The following is a 21,935-nucleotide window of genomic DNA, read 5'->3' on the forward strand; positions in this document are numbered from 1 at the left end:
TCACACTGAATGTAAATGGCCTCAATTCCCCAATAAAAAGACATAAAGTGGCAAAATGGATTAAAAACCAGAATCCATCCATCTGCTGCTTACAAGAAACACACTTTACAAGTAAAGATAGTAACAAACTCAAGGTAAAGGGCTGGAGCAAGGTAATTCATGTTAAGTAGCTATCCTAACAAATGCGAAGTAGTATTTCACTATAGTTTTTATTTGTATTTCCTTAATGAATAGTTATATTATGATAAAGATGAATGATATTCATGTGTTTATTGGTCATATAAAAATCTTTGGAGATTCATTATCTATTTTAGTCTTTTACCTATTTCTAAATTGTATTGTTTGCTTTTATTGTTGCTCATTTTTAGTATTTCTATTTGGAATATTAATATACCTTTAGGTATAGCATTTGGTAATATTTTATCCCATTCTTTGAGTAACTTTTAATTATGTTTACATTGTCTTTGGATGTACAATTTTTTTTTTATTTTTTATGGAGTTTGTTTTCTCTTTTGTTGCCTGTGCCTTTGGAATCATATCCAAGAAATCACTGTCAATTTCAATGTTGTGAAGTTCTATGACCCAGGTTTTCCTCTAAAAGTTTATAGTCTTAAGATTTACATTTAGCTCTTATATCTATTTTGAGTTAATATTTGTATATGGTGTTAGGTAAGGGTCCAATTTTATTCTTTTTCATGTAATTATTATTTTTCAACAATATTTAGTGAAAAGATTATTATTTCATTCACCAAATGTTCTGGAAACCTTGTCAAAAATAACTTGACCATATATGGGAGAATTTATTTCGAGGCTTTTTACTTTACTCCACTGGTTTATATATCTGCCTTTATAGCAGTACTATACTGTTTCAATTATTGTAGCTTTATAAGGTTTGAAATCAGAGAATGTACATCTTCTGGCTGTTTTCTTTTTTGAGATTGTTTTGGGTATTTAGAGTTCATATTTCATGTTAGGATAGATTTTTTTCTGAAAAAAATAAAAGTATGATAGTTTTACCTTAAAAATAGCTATGTATCTATAGAGTTACTGTAAATACTAATTAGAAAGGTATAATCAAGTGCTGAGTATGATGTTTGATGTGTATAAAGCTCTTATAAGTACAGTTGTAGTTTCAGATAGTGACTGACTGCAGCACTGGGACAGATAAAACTGAGTTTTTTTGTGTGCTCATTCTGTAGTATATAGTTAGTGGCTAAGCTCTGACATTACAGTATCTTACGGACAGTCATTTGGGGGACAGGTAATTTGTTTCTGTGGTTTTGTAGCCTCAAGGATGAATGATATCTTAGGTTGGGTTTCCTGGGAAACAGACCGAGAGGCAGATATCTGCATGTTGAAGGTTTGTTAGGAAGTGTACTCAGGGCAACTGTCATTGGTGATTGCGGGACTAAGAAGCCAGGCAAAACTTAAACATAATGGCAGAGATCTCAGAAGGTCTTACAGGCCATCTGCAGATAAAATGTTAGTTCTGAGCTGTCCCATCTTGAAGTTAGAAGATCCAAATCTATGTACCTCCTAACTGAGCAGTCCTAGGATTTGGGATACCTCCAGGGCAAAGCACTTATGCATGGGTGAGGATGTTTTCTTCTGTGAATAGCAATTCCTGGGAAGAATTCCAGAAGGAACCCTCAGGAGGCAGCACTGTCAGCAGCTGGGATAATGATGGATAAGTATTTTGATTCTGGAAGTTGGGAGAACATGAGGAAGGGATCTGAGCAGTACATCACAGTATCCTTTATAAATAAAATTTTAAAAAATATCCCTATCCAGAGATATACCTTAAAAAACTTGTAATTAAATTTGAGATACACATAAATTACAATTCATTTAAATTCACTGAAATTGAAAAATTTGTTACTGAAATTACATTTTTTGTGTTGAGAGATCTAAACCATTTATTTTATTTTTAAATGGCCAGAATAATGTAATTTCTAACAAAGTTGGAACTAGATTCAAGTTTCTTTATTTGTCTCTCTTTAGACCCTTATTGATCTAAACCTGTGTAGAATAGACCCTTATTGACCTAAACCTGTATAGAACTTTTACTTTTCTTGGGGGTTACTGGGAGTTGAACCCAGTGGCAACTTACCTTTGTGTGACACCCTTAGCCTTATGTCACTTTTAAAAAAATTTTTGAAACAGATTTTTGCTAGGTTGCTGAGAGTATTGTAAGTTACTGAGGCTGGCTTCTCTCCTACCATCCTCCTGTCTCAGCCTCCCAAATACGGAGATTACAGATGTGTGCTGCCATGCCAGGTTCATTTTGTTCTTTAACTCTGCAACAGATTTGTACAACTGTTTTTCAGATATGCTGTGTAATTAACAAATTTTAGATTTTCTACCAAAACACATGTTCTGTTAAGGTGTGCCTTCCCCTAAAATTTAGAGGTATAAATCAGATTTTTTATAAAGATCTCAAACTTAAAAATCACAGAACCTACTGCCTATTACAAAATGTAATATCTCTTCATATTTAACTAAAGTACACATTATGTTCCTTGATATTTTTCATGGATTCTCACCAATTAAAATAATATAGAATTATCTGCATTTTGAATCATATAAATTAATTGAAACATATCTGAATGCTTCCTTATTCTTTAATTGTCATTTTTATTCAGAAACATATGCTTTTCTGATATTTGTGGTTGAAGTTGTGTGATTCACTGTTTTTAACTTGGATAACCTGATTTCATGAATTAAAGGCAAGCTGTGCTGCTAGATTGTTATTGACTGTACTTTTACATAGCGTGTCTACACTTGCAATGTTTTTCCTGTGTTGTGTTTTTAATCTCTCAGTCACTTTTGGAATAGTTTTTCAAGTTTCAATCAAAATCAGACAAGAATGGTCATGGGTCTCTTAAAGATTGGCATAATAATATCGATATTACTTATTTTACTTCATGAGAATAAATATAACCGAGAAGTTCATGTTAGCTCTTTTGATCTCTGGTCTTACTCTCATCTATTTTAACTCTTAAAATTTGCTTTTCTGAAGCCAGGCGTGGTGGCACACGCTTGTAATCCCCACGCTTGGGAGTCAGAGACAGGAGGATCACTCAAGTCCAAAGCCAGCTGTGCTGGCTTAAGAGACCTTGTTTCCAAGTAAAAAAAAATACAAAAAATAGGTCTGGGAGTGTAGCCCGGAGGTAGAAGGGCTTCCAGAAACCCCAGGACCACCAAAAAAAAAAATTTGCTTTTCTGGAGGGTTTCACGGATATTTTGCTTGGAAAGCTTAGGAACTCAACTGGAAGAGATGATAGATTCACATGTCAACAATGCCTCATAAACATAGACTAGGCACAGTGGTGGGAATTGCCCCAGGTCATCAGTGTTCATGAATTCTTTGAGAATTCAACATAACCTAACTGCTCTAGTTTGAATGTTTTCCGAGGGAAAATAAAATAATCTTTCAGTGTCTAATGATAAATATGAATTTAAATAGGTCAGTATGTTCAGATAAAATCTACTGCTTCATATTAAAATTGATTTATCCCTCTGATATTTTGGATGCTTATTTTTAACCTGGAATTGGAGGAGATAATGAAGAAAAGCTTCTTTCTTAACTTATATCTTCTAGCTACTACCCAATTTCTCAGTTCGTTGATTTTTTTCTTCTCATTTTCTCTTACACCTACTAACTTTTTACCCACAGCAGCACTCCATTGAATCATTTCCAGATGAGTAATAGCCATGCTGTTGCTAAATCAAATGGTCATTTCTCAGTGCCTGGTGGGCTCCACTGATCAGCGTCATTCCATACAGCAGATCTTTCACTTCATTGAACCTTTTTCCATTTTATTTTCAAGATATTGATTCATCTGCTTTTCTCCTGATTTTCTGAGTACTTCTACTCATTCTTTTCTATTGGTTGTTTTTCCTGGTCATCCCCATGAAATCAAACTATCAGAAAACTACATTGTCCATTTTCGAAACCATTTTAATCTTTAATTATGCATATTTCTGTGGTAATCACAGTCTTACTGCTATATCCATATATTCAAATTTGTATTTCCCTATAAATATAAAACATTTAGATGTTCCAAATTTACATTTCTTGTTCAGATTCCAACTTTGAAACTCAGGTTCATATGGGTAAGTATCTGCCAGACATGAGGAGTGTTGACTTTGACTTTATAAAGTAGTCATTGGAAGGTTTGTGTAATGAAATGACATCATATGGCTTACTTCATATCAGGAGCATTCTGGCTCCTGCACTAAGAATAGATGAATAAAGCAGGAGCAGAAGCAGAAGTAGTGAGACCAGTTAGGAGGTTCCTGCTATCATTCAATCAGGGAATGATGATGGCTTTGACCAATATGTTGGCAAATGGAGATGGTGAGAGTGGTCAGATTATGACTATCTTTTACATGTTAGAGTTAACAGAATTTCTTCCATAGATTAGATATGGAATGTGAAAGAGGCTCCTAGGCTGACTTAAGAGTTTGGGGACATGAACCAATGGAGTTACATTAGCAAAATAGGAAAAGCTGGGTTTGGGGTACAGGTTCTGATGGGAGCTTGTCAAATTCCCAGTCACTAGACTTGTCATTTAGTGTGCTTTGGTTAAATGTTTATTCAATGAATGGCTGGCATCTCAGCCCTGCTTTCCATGGAACCTGCATCTAGAGCTCTCTGCCTCTGCTTGCCTTTGGTTTTATGGTTTGTGCTCCAGAGCTCTGTGTTTGTGTTTTTGGTTTGTGCTCTAGGTGTTTTATGGGATTTTTTTTGTAGTTTGTGATTCAAGTGGCGTGAATCATAGGTTGAATTGCCTTACATATAACTATGAACACAAATACAACATATATATTCATATATACATATACACATATATGTGAATATATTTTATATTTGTGTCCATATATACTCATATATTATGTTCATATATATTCATACTTGAACATACTTTTAAAATCATTAGCTTCAACTGTAGCTTCCTCCTAACTGCCTCTGTGACCTAAGCTTTTCTAGTGTTATAATGTAAAATGTGTTGCTTCTCAAGGTGATCCCTTTTTGAAGATAGACGAATTTCAGGTTCATTTATTTTGTTCAGCTAAACTACTATCTCACCTTTCAGAAATTTCCCACACTTTTCTCTATTGTTATTAGCTTGGTCCACATTTTCTTTTTCACTGTGGTCTGTGATTTTATATCCTTAAACTGGTCATTTTCATGTTATTTTCTCCCTTGAGGGATTTGAAGGCAAATACACATGTTTACACATGTCTCCTTTTGTACTTTTAGAACACTTTTGGTTTGTGCAATTATATGAACTCCTAGCATAGCCTGTCAAACCTTCTGGACGCTCAATAAATACTTGAGTGTTTGAATAAATTATGGAAGAAGTGGTCACCTTTGAAATCTTTCTTTATTCTCAGAATAATTCTTCAATATTTTATTTTATTAAACTGATATTTACTTTATTAAACTGATATTTATTTGTTCACTTGAAACATTATTTATAAAGTGTTATTAAACTTTATAATAATTACTTAAAATATTTATTGATCTTCAGACATTTATAGTCTATTAAAACAGAAAAATACAAAACAAACAGATTGACTGTAATAAGTGAGCTAGAAAAGTCATGCAACTAAGCTGAGGGTTCAGGAAAGAATTTTGTTGGCAGAGAAACAGGGAATTTTCATGAAATAGTGGCATTTGAGTCTATTCTTGAAGAGTTACTGGAATTCAGCATGAGAAATGTAGATGAAGTCATTCTAAATAAGTAGACAATAAGTGAGGAGACAACATGGACAGAAAAATGTATTTAATATTGAGAGTTGGTTTAGTTGGATTAAAATGAATGGACATGAAACAGGTAATATACAGCTGGAACAAATTAAAGACACACATGTTTGGTCACTGGCCATACAAAAGAATGAATATGTGTGTTTTCCCACAGAGAGACAGAGAAGGTTATCCAATGGGAGATTGCTGGGATCAAGCATTATGTTTAGGAAGATAACATGAAAAGATTGAAAATTGATTGAATGCTGACAATAAGAGAAATAAGTGATATTATTTTGATCTTTGAACTTCTGTTCTGAAAAGGGTATAGGTCCATTTCCAGACACAGATAAATCGCTTAAGAGAACAACAATTTTAGATAAATTAAAATTGGACTAAATTTCAGGTAGAAATGTCTAGCTTTGGAAAAAGAGTTAATGACTTAAGAAAAAAGAATAATATATTATGTGATCTATTCTCCAGTCCCCAAAATTTGATTATATTGCAAATTGAGGTAGAACTATTTTAAATCACTTTTATTTATTATTTCAAGTATCTCAATATAAAAACAAATACTATTGCAGCTTTTATTTTAAAATAATGAATTTTTAATATTGAGTAAACCTTTATATAACATTATTTTTATAATAATTTCCAAACAAAAATTAGAAAATATCTTATATTGTGGTGATACTCTTTTAAAACATTAGTGATTTGTAATGTTAAAAACCCATTTTCAGTCTGGATGCAGTGGTACTTGTGTCTATAATCCCAGTACTTGGTAGGCTGAGACAGGAAAATTGACAGTTTGAGGTCAGCCTTAGCAGCTTATTCTTTAAAAATAAAAATAAAAAGGGCTGAAGGTATAGATCAGTGGTAGAAGAGCCCTGGGTTCAAGTCCCAGTACCACAAAACAAAATAAAACAAAAATAATATCATAATCAAGAATACAAATAATAATAAATTCTGGTGAGGATGCGGAGACAAAATAGAAACCTACTTATATATTGTTGGTGAGATTGTAAATTTGTAAAAGCACTATGGAAATCAATATGGAGGTTCCTTAAAAAACTAGAAATAAAACCATCACATAACCTAGCTATATCACTACTCAGTATCTTTCCAAAAAATTAAAGTCATAATACTATAGTGACAAATGCATTCCTGTTTTCACTGTAGCTTGGATATGGAATGCCCCTGAATTCAATTACCAGTACCACATGAAAGAAAAAAGGAAAGAATGAGGGAGGAAGGAAGGAAGGAAGGGGACAGAAAGAGAAAGTGAGGGAGAAGGGAAGGAAGGAAGGAAAGAAGGGGTGTTAACTACACATATTTTCTATAAGTTTTGATTGAAAAATTGTCATAAGCGGCAATGAAAGCAGCAATAATGAAAGCAGCAATATAGATATGCCAACATTTCTACTGTTTCTTTTTTAGAGAAATTTTCTAAAATTAGTTAAATATCAGTGAGGAAACATTAAAGAATCACCACACTGTGCTTTAGGCAATATTAGTAAATCTGAATGTTATTTGTGTCAAGATACTAAAATATAATTCTAAGATCTTCATTCATTTTTTCATAACACTTATGCTAAAGCCATTCTGTGTTAAAGCCTCATCAAATATGAGCTGATATACTTAGGTAAAAATTGTGTTAAAATCTGTTTTCTTAAATCTTATCTGGTTTGGAGATCTATCAGTGACTTATTAAGGCATAATTCCCAAGAAATTGAGAGAAATGATACTGTCTTTTATTCATTTAAAACCAGACCAGCCTTTAAGGCTCTACAGACAGATTTAGCCAACACTTTGAAGAAGACAGCTTGCAGCCTCCTATGAGACCCAAGGAGAGGTTTAAGCTACATATATATAATTACCTCTTGCAGTATCTGCAATGAAAGAATAGAACACAGATGTGCATATTTGGTAAAATGTATATTTTCTTTTAGAATTCATTATGAGATCCACTTAAGCCAGATGCACACCAAGACATGCAAAAAGATGCTATCTGTTTGCTTCCCATTCTGATTTCTTCTTTGTTTACATATATTTTCATTACCCAAAGCCTAGGTTACAATAAAGGAAGTACCAAGTGGCATTTGTGTGATCAGAATGGTGGCTCAGAACTCTGCTAAGGTTCTTGCTTTCTGTAAGCTACAACTTTTATTACACAGAACCTTTGGCCAGCCTTAAATAATATGAAGTAAAAATGGTGGATGTTTTTTATAGATGATATCATCGTATTTGTACATTTAGTTATGACCAAATTTGTTGCTCTCTGAGCTATTAAGAATCACAATGCACGTAAAATACAGAATAATAATTATAAATGTAATTATTTAATTTAGTATACATAATATTTAAACAATATAGTTCTTTAATGTTTTGTTTTACTATTTTATACTACTATTAGCAATAATATTCCTGCTAGAAGCACTGATTTTAAAATAGTTTGGAAAGTCTATGTATGTTACATTAATTTTCATCCCTCAATTTGCAGTTAGTTTATAATATATGCAGATGATTAATATCTACATCATTTTTATTTAATATTTTCATTGATTTTCACCTTTTTTTGACTGAGTGTTTAATATATCATGATAGTACCTTTTTCTCCTTTCCTTAGAGCATTCCCAAAGAATACACATTAACTGTTTGACATAGTGAGCTTTGAGGTGTTGAATTTGCTATTACTCAACTTCTCATCATGGGTGCCTGTCCCAGCCTCTGTAATTTCCCTTCATCTTTGCCTTAACTTCCCCACACAATTTCTTCTTAATTCACATTGTTTATATAAGTTCTACTAATCATCAACAGTTATCTCTTTTGTTCATATGCTTATACAATGCAGTCCTCACCCCTCACCCTATATTTGCTTTACAGAAGACAGTGGTTTAACAATAGTTGAGAACCATGTGATCTAATAAAACAAGTCCAAATTCTATCTTGTCATGTTGGTACTTGTATGTTCTTGGCAAGTTAAAATCCTTAAGGTCTCAATTACACAAATTATTTATAAATGACAGCTCTGCAAGGTTATTGTGAGATCCTGGAAATAAAGCAGCACTGCCCCAGCAAATGGCACCTAACAAACACTAAGCAGCCACAGGCAGCCCACCCCTCAGTTCATCACTAGTACTTTCAAAACTCAGAATTCAATGCATATGCCATATATTTATTTAAACAAGATATAAATCGATATTCTTAGTAAGTTTTAAATTCTATTTTAATTGTTGTGTGGAAATATTAGCCTCCATTTTCAGCCTCTCATCAATTCAGGACAGATACTAATTGAATTATGAAAAAAATTCATTGTTCTGACTTTTGAGTTTGGGAATTGTAGATAAGAGATGAGGAAGAATCTAGAACATAAAAAGAGATTTCTAATTTTCTCTTTATAGACTAAAATTTATTCTCATTTTGACTACCTGAGTGTTTTTCTTTTTAGATTTTCTAATTATGGGACCATTGATACTTTTTCTTACTTTCAGTTCTACAATGCCTTCCCCTCTGAAGGTACCTCCAGATTTCTTCTGAAAATTAAGAAAGGGAATGAAATAGAATATTTGAAATAGGAACATACTAAACTGAAAATGGCAAATTCCTATCACTGAGAATTTTTTCTTCTTTTATAATTTGTCAAGATGTAGAATATATGACATATCTGGGAGGAAAAGACTAAAAAATCACTAGTCTTTATTTCTTCCTTTGTGGAGGAAGCTGGCTTTTCTTAAACATTTTAACTTAGAAGATGCCTTAGCAAGATTTGTAGTTAAATGCAGTGCACTAGCAGTTTCAGATTATATGTATTTTATTGCTTTACATAAATATTTATGAGTTTTTATAGAAATATGGATTATATTACTGACTGGTTAACATTGCTTTTTCCTTCTGCAGATGAGGATATATTTCAGTTTTAGTCTCTTGTTTCCTGTTATCTATTGATTTGGGAAACTTGCTAAAAGTTGTGACTACATCATGCTATGATAATGCATAATTGTTCATTAGAATTGATTCTAATATTTATTTTTTCCAGTGTCCAACGGATACTAAAGCAACATTTGGAGTTCATCTTAAAATAGTAGGTGATTGGACAGGTATGTTGAATATATAGCTTTAACATACATGCTTTGAAACTAATAGGACATAACAATAATTTCAATGTGTTACTAATTACTGGCATATCTGAAGAAGCATGTGTTTCAAGCTATTCTGTTTTCTTGATTTGTTTGTACAGTTTGACATTTAAGTTTTGTTCTTGTAAGATGCATTTTTGGTATCAAAATATCTTAGATTTTGGTAATTATTAATAATGCATTATTTACTGAGTTTGTAAATCGCAGGTTTCTGCCTACTTGTCAGTTGTACTGGCTGGCAATAATGGGAATGGTGAAGTGTTTGTTTTAGAAAACAGGATTTTAAAATTCATGGTTAACTGAATATGGAGTCCAGTATGAGCCCTCAAACAACTAGAAATGGAACTACTATATGACCCAACCATACCATTCCATGGTATCATTCCAAAAGAATTAAAATTAGAGTTAAATATAGTAATATATGCATATGTTTATAGTAGTGCAATTCACAGTAGCCAAATTATGGAACCAACCTAGGTGTTTGTCAAAAGATGTATAGATAAAAAAATGTGGTATATACAGTCAATGAATTTATTCACCCATCTAAAAAAACAATTAGCTAGGCGTGGTGGTGCACACTTGTAGTCCCAGCATTTGGGAGGCTGAGACTGGGGAGGATCGTGGTTCCTGGACAGCCTCAGCTACTTAGTGAGGCCCTCTGCAACTTGGTGAGACCCTGTTTCAAAATAAAGAATAAGAAACAGGGCAGGGGATGTAGCTCAGAGGTCAAATGCCCCTGGGTTCCATCCCTAGACCTGCAAAGAAATAAAAAAAAATTATATCATTTGTGGCAAATTGATGGAACTAAAAGAATGGTACACTAAGTGAGATCAGCCAGTCTCAAAAAGTCAAAGGTGGTATGTTTTCTCTCATCTGGGGAAGCTAGAGAGAGCATAGAAAACAAAAAGGATGTCAGTTAAATGAGTAGTGCTAGAGAATTGGGGAAGGAAAAAGCAAGGCTCGATGAAGGTAACAGTTTAAATAATGTTATGTTCATAGGGGTAGCTATCATTACAATCTCACTAACATGTATGGGGAAGGAGGATCAGGGTGGGATACAAAGGGAAATATATCAAGTGATATATACATATATGAATGCATCATTTTAAGTCCTATGATATATAATTACAGGGCATCATTAAAAATATCTAAAAATTTCATTAGTTTTACTCTCAAAATAATCAGCACCTAGACTTGAAATAATACAAATATTCTAGTTTTTGTATGATCTTTTGTGGGGACTCTGTATACATATAGCAATTACAAAGAACTCTTGAAACAGAGGTTACTTTCATGGCAGGTATTTGTTGATACTTTATTCAATACATTTATTTTATTATCTGAATTGTGATTAAATAAAATAAAATTTATTTTTCTTAGTACAAGATAAACACTGATGTATTATGGAATTAATAATTCTTGTACTATGCTCAGAATAAGTTGAAAAATTACAATTGTTTTTGTACTGGTAGGAAAATAAGAATGATGAAAATTATTGTAGGAATCCTAATAGAGTAGAAATTAAATTCAGTGATAAGTGTTAATTAATAGAATTCTATATCTGAAAGAAAATAAGAACAACAAAGACATATTTTAATTCATAAAAGTAAAACCTTTATAATGATTTCTTACTAGCTATTATTTCTGAACATCTTCTCAAAGTTATTTTCTCTCATGAGGAACCCATTAAAGTAAATGATTGCTTCAACATTTATTTTAATTATTTCTATTAAGAATATGTAATAGTGTTAATTTTATTCTTTATTTTAATGTGTCATACTATTGAGATAGAAACAAGATCATTTTAGTCAAATTAAAGTTCCAGCTAGATGCTTTTCAATTAATAGACTTTCTTTATTGTTGACTTGAAATATTTGTTGGGTTGGAAAAAATGCCAAGCATTCATGCAGAGAACAGTTAAATAATTCTGCCACTGTCTGACACTTATGTTCAAAATGAGATATACCTGCCTTGAAGCAATGGGATTGCAATTATTAAAGGACAAATGGGAACATTACTCCCAAGGTCAAGGATCACTGGTTTTTATTTTAAAAGAATTGATTAGAACTCAGTATTAAGAGCAGTAGGTATATACTAGAGGTGCTTAAGAATTTAAATAGCAGAGGTTTACTGGCATGGAGATATTTAATAATAACTTTTCTATGATGAAATATGTTCTGCACATGTAGTATATAGGATATAACAGATTGAACTGTGTTTCATAGATGATCTTTTCAATACTAATCAATTTCCCATAGCTATAGAGTGCCTAGGAAGTAAGTAAATTATCTGTAGGGCACAGTACAGGAGGCATTTAAGTTTCGTGTTTGATTTTATTTCCACCAAGCCATTAGTTGCATCTCTTAAAAGTGAAATAAACCCATTAAGTTTAGAAGTGTCTTAAAGCCCCTTGAACACAATTTAGGTTTTTCCTTGAAATTATGGCAGTATAGAATATAAAGTGGATTACTCAAGGAAACTTCTCTTTTCACTGATCATGATATTCTAGATTCAGTTATATTTTCCAATTTTAAATATCTAGTCTATAGGTACTTTATCTTTGTTGGATATGATTACTAGAGAATGATGTACATAAGTTGGAGTTCAGAGAGGTTAAAGTTTTCTATAAAAGATTATCACACACACACACACACACACACACACACACACACACGTACTAATTAACAAAAAAACTTGCCATTCAGTGATCAATGGATAGTCAAATTTTGTGAAAAAATGTACAATAGAAGATAACATGGTTTATTATTATTATTATTTTTTTGGTGGTACTGGGGGTGGAACCCAGGGGCTTTCTACCTCCAGGCTATACTCACCAACCGATTCCAAATTTTATTTGGAAAAGGGTCTCACTAAGTTGCTGAGAGCCTCGCTAAGTAGTTGAGGCTGGCTTCGAACCTGTATGATCCTCCCGTCTCAGCCTCTCAAGCGTGGGGATTACAAGCGTGTACCACCACGCCTGGCTGATAACACATTTTTTAAATGTAGTATTTCTTGAAAATCAAATTATGACCACATTAAATTATATTAATGTTATTATTAATGTAACAATAAGTTTTAGTCCAACTGTATTATTCTCCCTTTTTAGATATAAATATGAATGTCTTTGGTTGCTATAGAAAAACAAGAAAAAGTAATTACAGCATTCCCATTGAATATTGAGTCCATTTTGAATGACATGCAAAGAGAAGATCTAAAATAAGTTGGAGAAAACTGCCTTCTTTGAACAACACAAATCATATTTGGGTATACAAAATGTCAAACTTTTACATAATTCATGTTTACACAATGTAAATGTTAGTCTAAGACCATAATAAATATTTATTATCAATGCTACCTTCACAAAGGTGTGACTAGACCTACACTTTCTGTTGTTCTTGTTGCTATGCCTACTGAATTACAATAGTCATTTTTGGAAGATAATATTGAAACTCTTTGTTCCTTTGCCTGATAGTTAAACATATATTAAATACCTACTTACATTCTAGACTCAGTACTAGCCTTTAAATCTATAGAAATAACCCAAATTGACAAAGTTTCTTCTCTCATAGAGATTGTATTGAAGGTCAATGAAGAAATCCAATAGCAAACAAAGCAATAAACATGTTATGTCAGATAGTGGTAAGTGCAATGGAGAAAGTAAAAAAAGGTAGGGGTATAAGGGATGACTAGGGTGGTAAATACAGTATTTAGATAGGATATTAAATTATAGATTTTCTGAATAGATGTGTAAATATATGAAGGAATGAGTCAGGTGAACTTCAGAAAGAAATGTATGTAGGCTGAGGTTGCTGCAAGAGCAAAGCCCCTGGGGTGGGAATTTGGGTACTCATAGAATAATAAAGGGGCTAGTGGGTTCAGAATGGAGGCACTGAGAGGAAAGCCATGGGAAATGAGTTCAGAGGTGAGTGGGAAATCACACACTGCAAGATATAGGAGAATTTAAATTTTAAATCTGAGGTTAAAGTCTTGGTTTTGATGACTGACTGATCATTCACATTGTAATTAATGTTTTACAGGTTATGGTTATCAAAAAGGACTCAGTTTAGGAGGAAGGGAAATTGGTATGGATCTCAAGCATTATAGAGAAGAGAGAAAGTGTTTTTAGGATGGGAGTGTTATAACATCATTTTTGAAATGCTCTTCTGGTAATTTTGCCTCTTACTATGTGGTCCTGGTTTGGGTTGTTGTAACCTCTGGACACCCTCTGTCCCAGCATCCCCTGTGAGGGAAATAGCTAACTGATACTCTCTGAATTTCTTCACCAATTCCAACTTGGTTTATAGATTTTTCCTCACCCGAATCTCTACTTTCCTGTCTTATATTTTATCCATTTATATAATATAAAGCCATGTTTCTTACTGAATCTGGAGTGTTACCTGAGGTCAGCAAAGCCCTTTGAACAGAACCCTGAATGAGAAAGGTATAATATATGTGAGAATAGCATTTTAGGCAGAACTTAGAGAAAATTTAAAAACCAAGAAGCCAAACACATGTGCTCAAGAACCAGTGAGGTATTCAGTGTTGCTGATACTGAATGAATATGTGGGCAAACTGTAGTTGATAAGGTCCAATGAATACTCCTAGGCCAGATCATTAAGACACTCGTAAGACTTCATTTAAAAAATATATATAACAGGAACACATTGGAAGATTTGAGCCAGGATATGAATCACTTTTTGGAAGGGTAACTCTGATGCTATATAGAGAATGTGGTGGGGGTGGGCAAGATTGGAATTTAGAAGATGAATTCAGAGAAATTTTGCTGAAATTCAGGCAAGAGAAAATGCTAGTTTTTTAAATTATTTTTTATGTGGATCATATTGAAAACAGCACACATGCAGACTGTGCTTGGTGCCCTCTCCTCCCCCTACTTCTTCTTCCCCCCTCCCAACAATGAGTGTCCAGGTTGAACATGCTACTTTCATACTTTTACACATAGAATCTAGCTCCTCCATTAACCTCAGCCTTCTTCCTCTCCTACCCTTTCATTCTAGCTTTGCTGAGGTTTCCCCTCCATTATCTGGAGTCCCTCTGGTATTCCTAATACTCCCTAGTTTGGGCATATTAGAGAAAACACATGTCCCTTCTCTTTCTGTACCTGAGTGATCTGACTTAACATAATGTTCTCCAGGTCTTTCCATCTTCTTGCTAATGACATGATTTTGCTCTTTATAGCTGAGCAGAATTCCATTGTGTGTATTTCCCATAATTTTGCAATCCATTCATCTGTTGGTGGAGAACTAGGTTGGTTCCTATTTTGGCTATTAGAGAGTGTGCTGCCATGAACATGGGTATGCATACTGGGTATCTTTCCAAAGGGGTTGAAAATACTAGTTTTGCTTAGAGTAATACTAACTAGAGGTGAGAGAAATGAGGAGTGGTTGGTGTGTGTGTGTATACATTTTGTTGTTGCCTCATAGTTACAATAGATGTTAGGAATTAAGGAAGTCAGCTATTTAGCCTATGTAGATATTTACTAATGTAGTAATTAATGTAGCATGTTTGGAGGGGTATGAGTGGACAATCAAAATTCAATTTTGTGCATATTAAATTTAGGATGTCTCAAACTTCCAAGAGATTAGGCTGCATAGGCATTTACATATATAGGCATACCTCAGAGATATTGCAGGTTTGGTTCCAGACCATTGCAAGAAAGCAAATACTGCGATAAAACAAGTTTCGTGGTTTTTCCTTTTTGGTTTCCCAATGCAATAAAAAGTTTGTTTACATTATATTGTAGTCAATTAAGTATGCAGAGGTCTTATGTCTAAAACCATGTACATACCTAATTAAAAATACTTTACTGTGCCAGGCATGGTAGCACATGCTTGTAATCCCAGTAATTGGAAGGCTGAAACAGGAGGATTGCAGGTTCAAGACCAGCCTCAGAAACCTAGCAAGACTTAGCAACCTAGCAAAACCCTCTTTCAAAACAAAAATAAAAAAGAACTGGGAGTATAGCTGGGAGAGAATGCTCCTGAGTTCAATCCTCTGGACCACACAAATGACAATAAAATCTGTATTGCTAAAAAATTCTAGCGAACAAACACATACACATATGTGTGTGTGTGTGTGTGTGTGTGTGTGTGTGTGTGTGCACATGTAAAATTCTTTTGCTAATAGAGTGTCTTGCCTCAACATTGTCTCCTGACTGTTGTGGATGGTGTTGGTTGTTGGAAAGATACCTTTGGGAATTTCTTAAGATAGACCAACTATGATGTCTCCTCCTTCTCTTTCTTTCTCTCTTTCTTTGTTTCTTTCTTTCTTTCTTTCTTTCTTTCTTTCTTTCTTTCTTTCTTTCTTTCTTTCTTTCTTCTGGTACTGGGAATTGAACCCAGTGACATTCTACATCTGATATACACCCCCCAGCTTTATTTTATTTTTTATTATGAAACATTGTCTACCTCAGTTACTGAGGGCCTTGCTACATTGCTGAGGCTGACCTCACAACTGCAATCCTCCTGTCTCAAACTCATAGATGCTGGGATTACAAGCCTACACCACCAAACACAGCTCAACTCTTCCTTTTTTGAAAGACTTCATTGTAGCATTTGATGCTGTTTGGTGGCATTTTTTCCCACAGTAGAATTTCATTCAAAATTGGAGTCAATCCTTTCAAACCCTGTCATTACTTTATCAGCTGATTTTATGCTATATTTATTACCTCTGTTGTCATTTCAACAATGATCACAGCTTCTTCACCAGGAGTAGTTTTGATCTCAAAAATTAATTTTTTTGTTCATCACAAGAAGAAATTTCTCATCTGTTAAAGCTTTATTGTGAAATTGCAGTGACTTAGTCATGTCTTCAGGCTCCAGTTCAGAGTCTAGTTCTCTTTCTGTTTCTACCACATCTGTTATTACTTCCTCCACTGAAGTCTGGAGCCCCTAAAAGACATCTGTGAGGGTTAGAAGTAACTTTTTCCAAACGTTTGTAATGTTGATATTTTCTCATGAAACACAAATGTTTCAATGGATTCTAGAATGGCAAATTCTTTCCAAAACTTTTTCAATTGACTTTGCTCAGATCCCTATGAATAATCACCTTCTTTGGCAGCTATAGCTTCAAGAAATATATATTTTAAATAATAAGATTTGAAATTTGGAATTTGCCTTGATTCATGGGCTGAGGAATGTATTAGTTTTAGCAGGTGTACAAACAAAATCGATTTTGTACTTCTCCATCAGAGCTCTTGGGTGACTTGGTATGTGCCATTGAGCAGAAATATTTTTAAAGGGATCTTATTTTAAAATCACCAAGATTAAAAAAAAATGAAGTAATCCTTAGCATTTTTTCTCGTAAGTTAGCAGACAATAAACTGAGATGGAAATAAAATAAATAAATAAATAAAATAAAGTCACCAAGATGTGATCATTGATGTTGTGAGTTTACCACTGTATATTCTAAATGTTATCATGTTAAGGACCTGCATTTCTTTTTGCTCATTACTGTATTCAAGGGTCTGATAAAACAGTTACTCATAGTAAATATAAATATTCATTGAAGTAAGGAAATATGCAAAGAAGTAAGGAAAGGAAGAAAGAAAGGAAGGAAAAGAGAAGGGGTAGAAAGGGGGATGGAGGAAGACAGGCATATCCTCCACTTCATAGACTCACAAGTCATAGAGGTGGGATCAGATACGTAAAGAAATATTGTATGTAGCTAACTAAATGGAATATGCAGAAGATTTTTGTTTTTTGTTTTTGGTGGTACTGGGGTTCCTGGAAGCCCTTCTATCTTCGGGATACATTCCCAGACCTATTTTATTTTTGGAAACAAGGTCTCTTAAGGCAGCTTGGCAGGCTTCAAACCTGCTTGATCCTCCTGTCTCTGCCTCCCAAGAGTGGGGATTACAAGTGTATGCCACCACGCCTGGCATTATGCAGAAGTTTTGAGAGGAAGACCTGGGTGGCTGTCTCAGCTAAACTCAGGATTAGATATAAATGAGGTTTTTTGTTTGTTTGTTTGTTTGTTTGTTTGTTTTCCCCCAGAGTGGTGGATTATTTCAGGAAGAGAAACAGTTGGAATAGTTCAGATGAGTGAACTATCATGGATTGTCAGGAAATGTCACGCTGTTGGGAGGCCAGGCTAGGGTAGGAGCCAGAGGAGAGGACATGAACACGTGAAGGAAATGCTATTAAGTTGAATCTTTTCTCCTAAAGATGTTGGTGAAACATTGTAGAGTTTCAAATTAGAACTGAAAAGTGTACTTCATTTTGGTGTACAAAATGAAGAGGAGGAAGACAAGGTTAGAAGCAAAGATACAAAGGCAATTATTTCTTCTAGCGTCAGGGAAACAGAGTTCTGAGAAGGGAGTGATCTACGGTGTCCAATGAAATAAGACAGAATAATTTCAATGGGGGGGCATCACAGGTAGCTTTGTCAGAATCATCCGAATGGATAAAGGGAGGAGAGATTGAGCAATGGTACAGATTACTGTGGATTACAGGGTAAATTAAAGAGCAGTATACAGCTGGGCCTGGTGGTGCACGCTTGTAATCGCAGCATTTGAGAGGTGGAGATCAGAGGATCGTGAATCAGCTACTTAGCGAGGCCCTTTATAACTCAGTGAGATCTTGTTTCAAAACTAAAAACACTAAAAAATAGGGCTGGAGGTGTAGCTCAGAGTACAATGCCCCTGGGTTCCATCTCCAGTACTGTAAATAAATAAATAAATAAATAAATAGCAGTATGCAGAAAAATTTAGTGTACAGAGGTTTATAGTAAATGGGCCTATTTCTCAATTCTTCCTGTTCCTAAATTACTCTAGAACTCTGCAAGTAATTAAATTTATACTCATCTGGCTTATGATGTGCTGTGAGCGATGACTAGGAAACGCAGATGCAGTTACTTGTGCATATAGTTAGGTGGGTCTGTGTCAGGGAGAGGATTAACCTACCATATCCTAGAGTATCTATGATTTCTATTATGAAACATTGATTCTACATCCTGAAAGTTTATATGGAAATCACTGAAAATAATACATTTGCAAAAATTTATCACAGCACATTTACTATCATAATATTCCATAAATGTGCTGGGATTAAATTTGATATTTTATAGCCTCAGAAATCCAGAAAAATTTTGTATCAGGGAAATGATACACATAATATATGTTTATAATTTAAATGCCCATCTGTTTTCAGGAGAGAGAAGAAATTGTTTCTCATTTTTCTCAGTTGATGAATATAAAATCTAAGTTGCCATTTCTTTCAGTTGATGCGAGGTCACTTATAATACCACAGAAAATTGTTGCTTAATAAATGATAGGAACTTGTTACTCATTTAGTTTTATTCTAGTCCAACCATTTATTACCATAAACAAAGGTGCAAATACAAATTTTTTTAGCCAATAAAAGTATTTTTAGTCTTGAAAATAAGCAGTTTTTGGACTTATAAGTAGTTATTAAAATTATCCATTTACATGGATTGCTATATTTTTTAATTATTCTCTTTCTAAAAGCAGTTTGTATTTCCTACTATCTAGTATTTTTCTTAATGTTCTCATATAATATGAAAGAAAATAAGAATTGTGAAGTATTTTTTTTGGTAACATAATTTCCTAATCCATGTGAAAGCTATGATGGTGATGCCCTGAATGGCCAAGAAAGTTTTTGTCACTTTGCCAAGTTACCTCTGTGTTAATGGACCACATAATTTTGAAGAAGGTAAAAAGGCCACACCATGCTATCATTATTATCATGAGAAACATTTTTAAGCACTCATTCTCTTGATGCATTTTTTTAAGAAGCCTCTAGAACAGGAGCTAAATGACTACCATTCTTGTTCTCTAAACACATTGCAATTTTAAAAGCAAATTTGTAAGTTGATTGATGATAGTGGTGCAGAAGAGGTTCTTAAGGTTACTGAATCGACCACATGCACCTGAAACATTAAGTTCACTAAAACTAAAGTCAGGTTTTAAAACCAAAATCTTGTGTGGATTTAAAAGTCAATCAAGTTCGGTCTGATGAAACAATCCAACCAAAGAACTGGGTTTTTATTTATTTTGTTGCTCTTTCCTGATTTGCATAATCCAGGGGCCTCGTTTTTTTGGCCAGAATGCCTGCTATTTCAGAAGAGAAAAGAATAATAGCATGGTTGGACTTGATAGGTTTCTGAAGATCATATATTGCATGACATTAATTTTGTTTACAGAGTATATTATGTTAGAACTTCACAAAAACATAAAACAACCTGCATTTTCCTTAGTTCTTGGATAAAATTACCTGTTCCTTCTTGAATATGCACATAGGGGGTACTTGGAATTTGTGCAGAAAGCAGGAACTAAATTAGTATCAAGCTGAGCCTTGATCACTTTGAGGTGTTTCTTTTGTTGAATGCCAGCATTGTTTAAGAAATGCATTTGCTGTGAAAAGTGAAAATATGGCATTTTCCTTAAAAGGTGGATTGTGTTGTGAAAAGCTTAGCAGCAATAATGTGTTTACCCAAAAATGCCTCTGTTATTTGCTTTCACTTCCCTTGAACTTCTGTTTTTTTTGTTTTTTTTTTTTTAGTCTTTGTCAATTTTTCTTATAGCTTAGCCTCCAATAAAAGAGAATTTATATTTCATAAGAAAGACAGTTGTAGACATTGATTCATTGATGTAGTTAGAGGCCAAAAAGTCTGTTTATAGTTCTTTCAAAAGTTGCTTTTGATTTTTAAAATAGTATGTTTAACAAGTAGGAAGCCAGAATAATGAGTGTCAGAGAAAGAGACTTTTATCATTCTGCTTCCCTTGAAAATAAAAGGATCCATTAAATAATTTTCCTTTGTGTAATACTGCATTGTCTACCTTCAGAATTTACAATGTTTAAAAGAGTTAGGTGTGGAGGCCTGCAGACCACATATGACTGTGCTGAGCTTTTCCTTTATTATGTAATCCTTAGACAAGTATATAATAAAGGGAGGAAGGAGAAAAAAGGGAGTATTTTCTTTCCAGGGAATAAGGTAGTGAAAAAACACTGGACTGTGAGTTTTATTTTTTTATTTTGTTGATTGCTTGCCTCTTTGCCTCTTGCTAGCCATAGGAACTTAGGGCTATCAGAGACCTGTCGGGGTGTTAGTTTCTACACCTGCTACATGTACAACTGAGGTATTTTTGTTTCCTCATTGATCGGCTCATTAATGTTGCAGAACCATAAACCTTAAAGAGAAGTAAATTCTCGAATATTGATAATTTAATTCTACATAGAATGGAAATGCTAATAGACACACTGGGAAATAGGAAAATCACAGGAATATCTGAAAGGATATATGACTAGTACAAGGCTTTTGTTACTTACCTTTCTGCCTCCTCTTAGTGTTCTTACTCATTTGCTAACTCTGGATTTTACATAGACTATGCTTTCCATTCTTCTGAAAATTGCATTCATGGGCATATTTTTCCCCTAAATAAGACAGTATGATTTTCATTTATTACAGTACCTTTATATTGACCTTAATATTTGTTGAAATAGAAGTTTTAAACCAAAAGAAGCTGATTTTCTTCTTTCAAAATTATAGACTAAACATTTCTGTTGAAATTCTGCCACAGAATTTTTAGCATATCTTTAATAAAAAGTATTCTGCTTTGCAACTATATTCCTTAATTTATCTCACATAATATTAATTCAAATGCCTTTGATGTTGCTTTGAAAGCAATATTTTAAACAGCAACTATTGTTATTCAATACTCAGTTACCATGGTAATAAAGGACATTCATTCAATTTAAACAAACTTCAGAAAAGGGAAATTTATGCTTTGTGTATTTCTAGTTGGTATGGATGTATTCTGTCTGCCCTTTAATTCTCATTGTTTGAAATAATTTGTTTTTCTAAGATTAATGTGCATATTATTTTGCTAAGAAAAATAAACATCAAATTTTGACAAATCATTAATCTTTGAATCTTTAGCAGTAGTGCTCTTCTTTCCTACTTTAAGTAATTTTGTAATTACATTTTCAATTCTTTTTTAAGTAGATATGATGGCATTGCAATTCTTTTTTTGTTCAGGCATTTCTTTTTGAAAAGCAGAGCTATCTTGA

General features: G+C 33.6%; 1 protein-coding gene across 2 annotated transcripts in view; it reads left to right on the forward strand.

Annotated features, from left to right (window-relative positions):
• NOX4 (NADPH oxidase 4) overlaps positions 1–21,935 on the forward strand; it is a gene marked incomplete at both ends in the record, with an annotated part of 142,219 nt that overhangs the window by 78,193 nt on the left and 42,091 nt on the right. For both annotated transcript variants that reach the window (XM_080689888.1, XM_080689889.1), the window contains one exon: positions 9,789–9,849. In XM_080689888.1, coding sequence (XP_080546014.1) covers positions 9,789–9,849 — 61 coding nt within the window. The remainder of the gene's footprint in view (positions 1–9,788; positions 9,850–21,935) is intronic.

The sequence above is a fragment of the Muscardinus avellanarius genome (genome assembly GCF_963383645.1).
Source record: "Muscardinus avellanarius genome assembly, chromosome: 1".
Taxonomy (NCBI): domain Eukaryota; kingdom Metazoa; phylum Chordata; class Mammalia; order Rodentia; family Gliridae; genus Muscardinus; species Muscardinus avellanarius.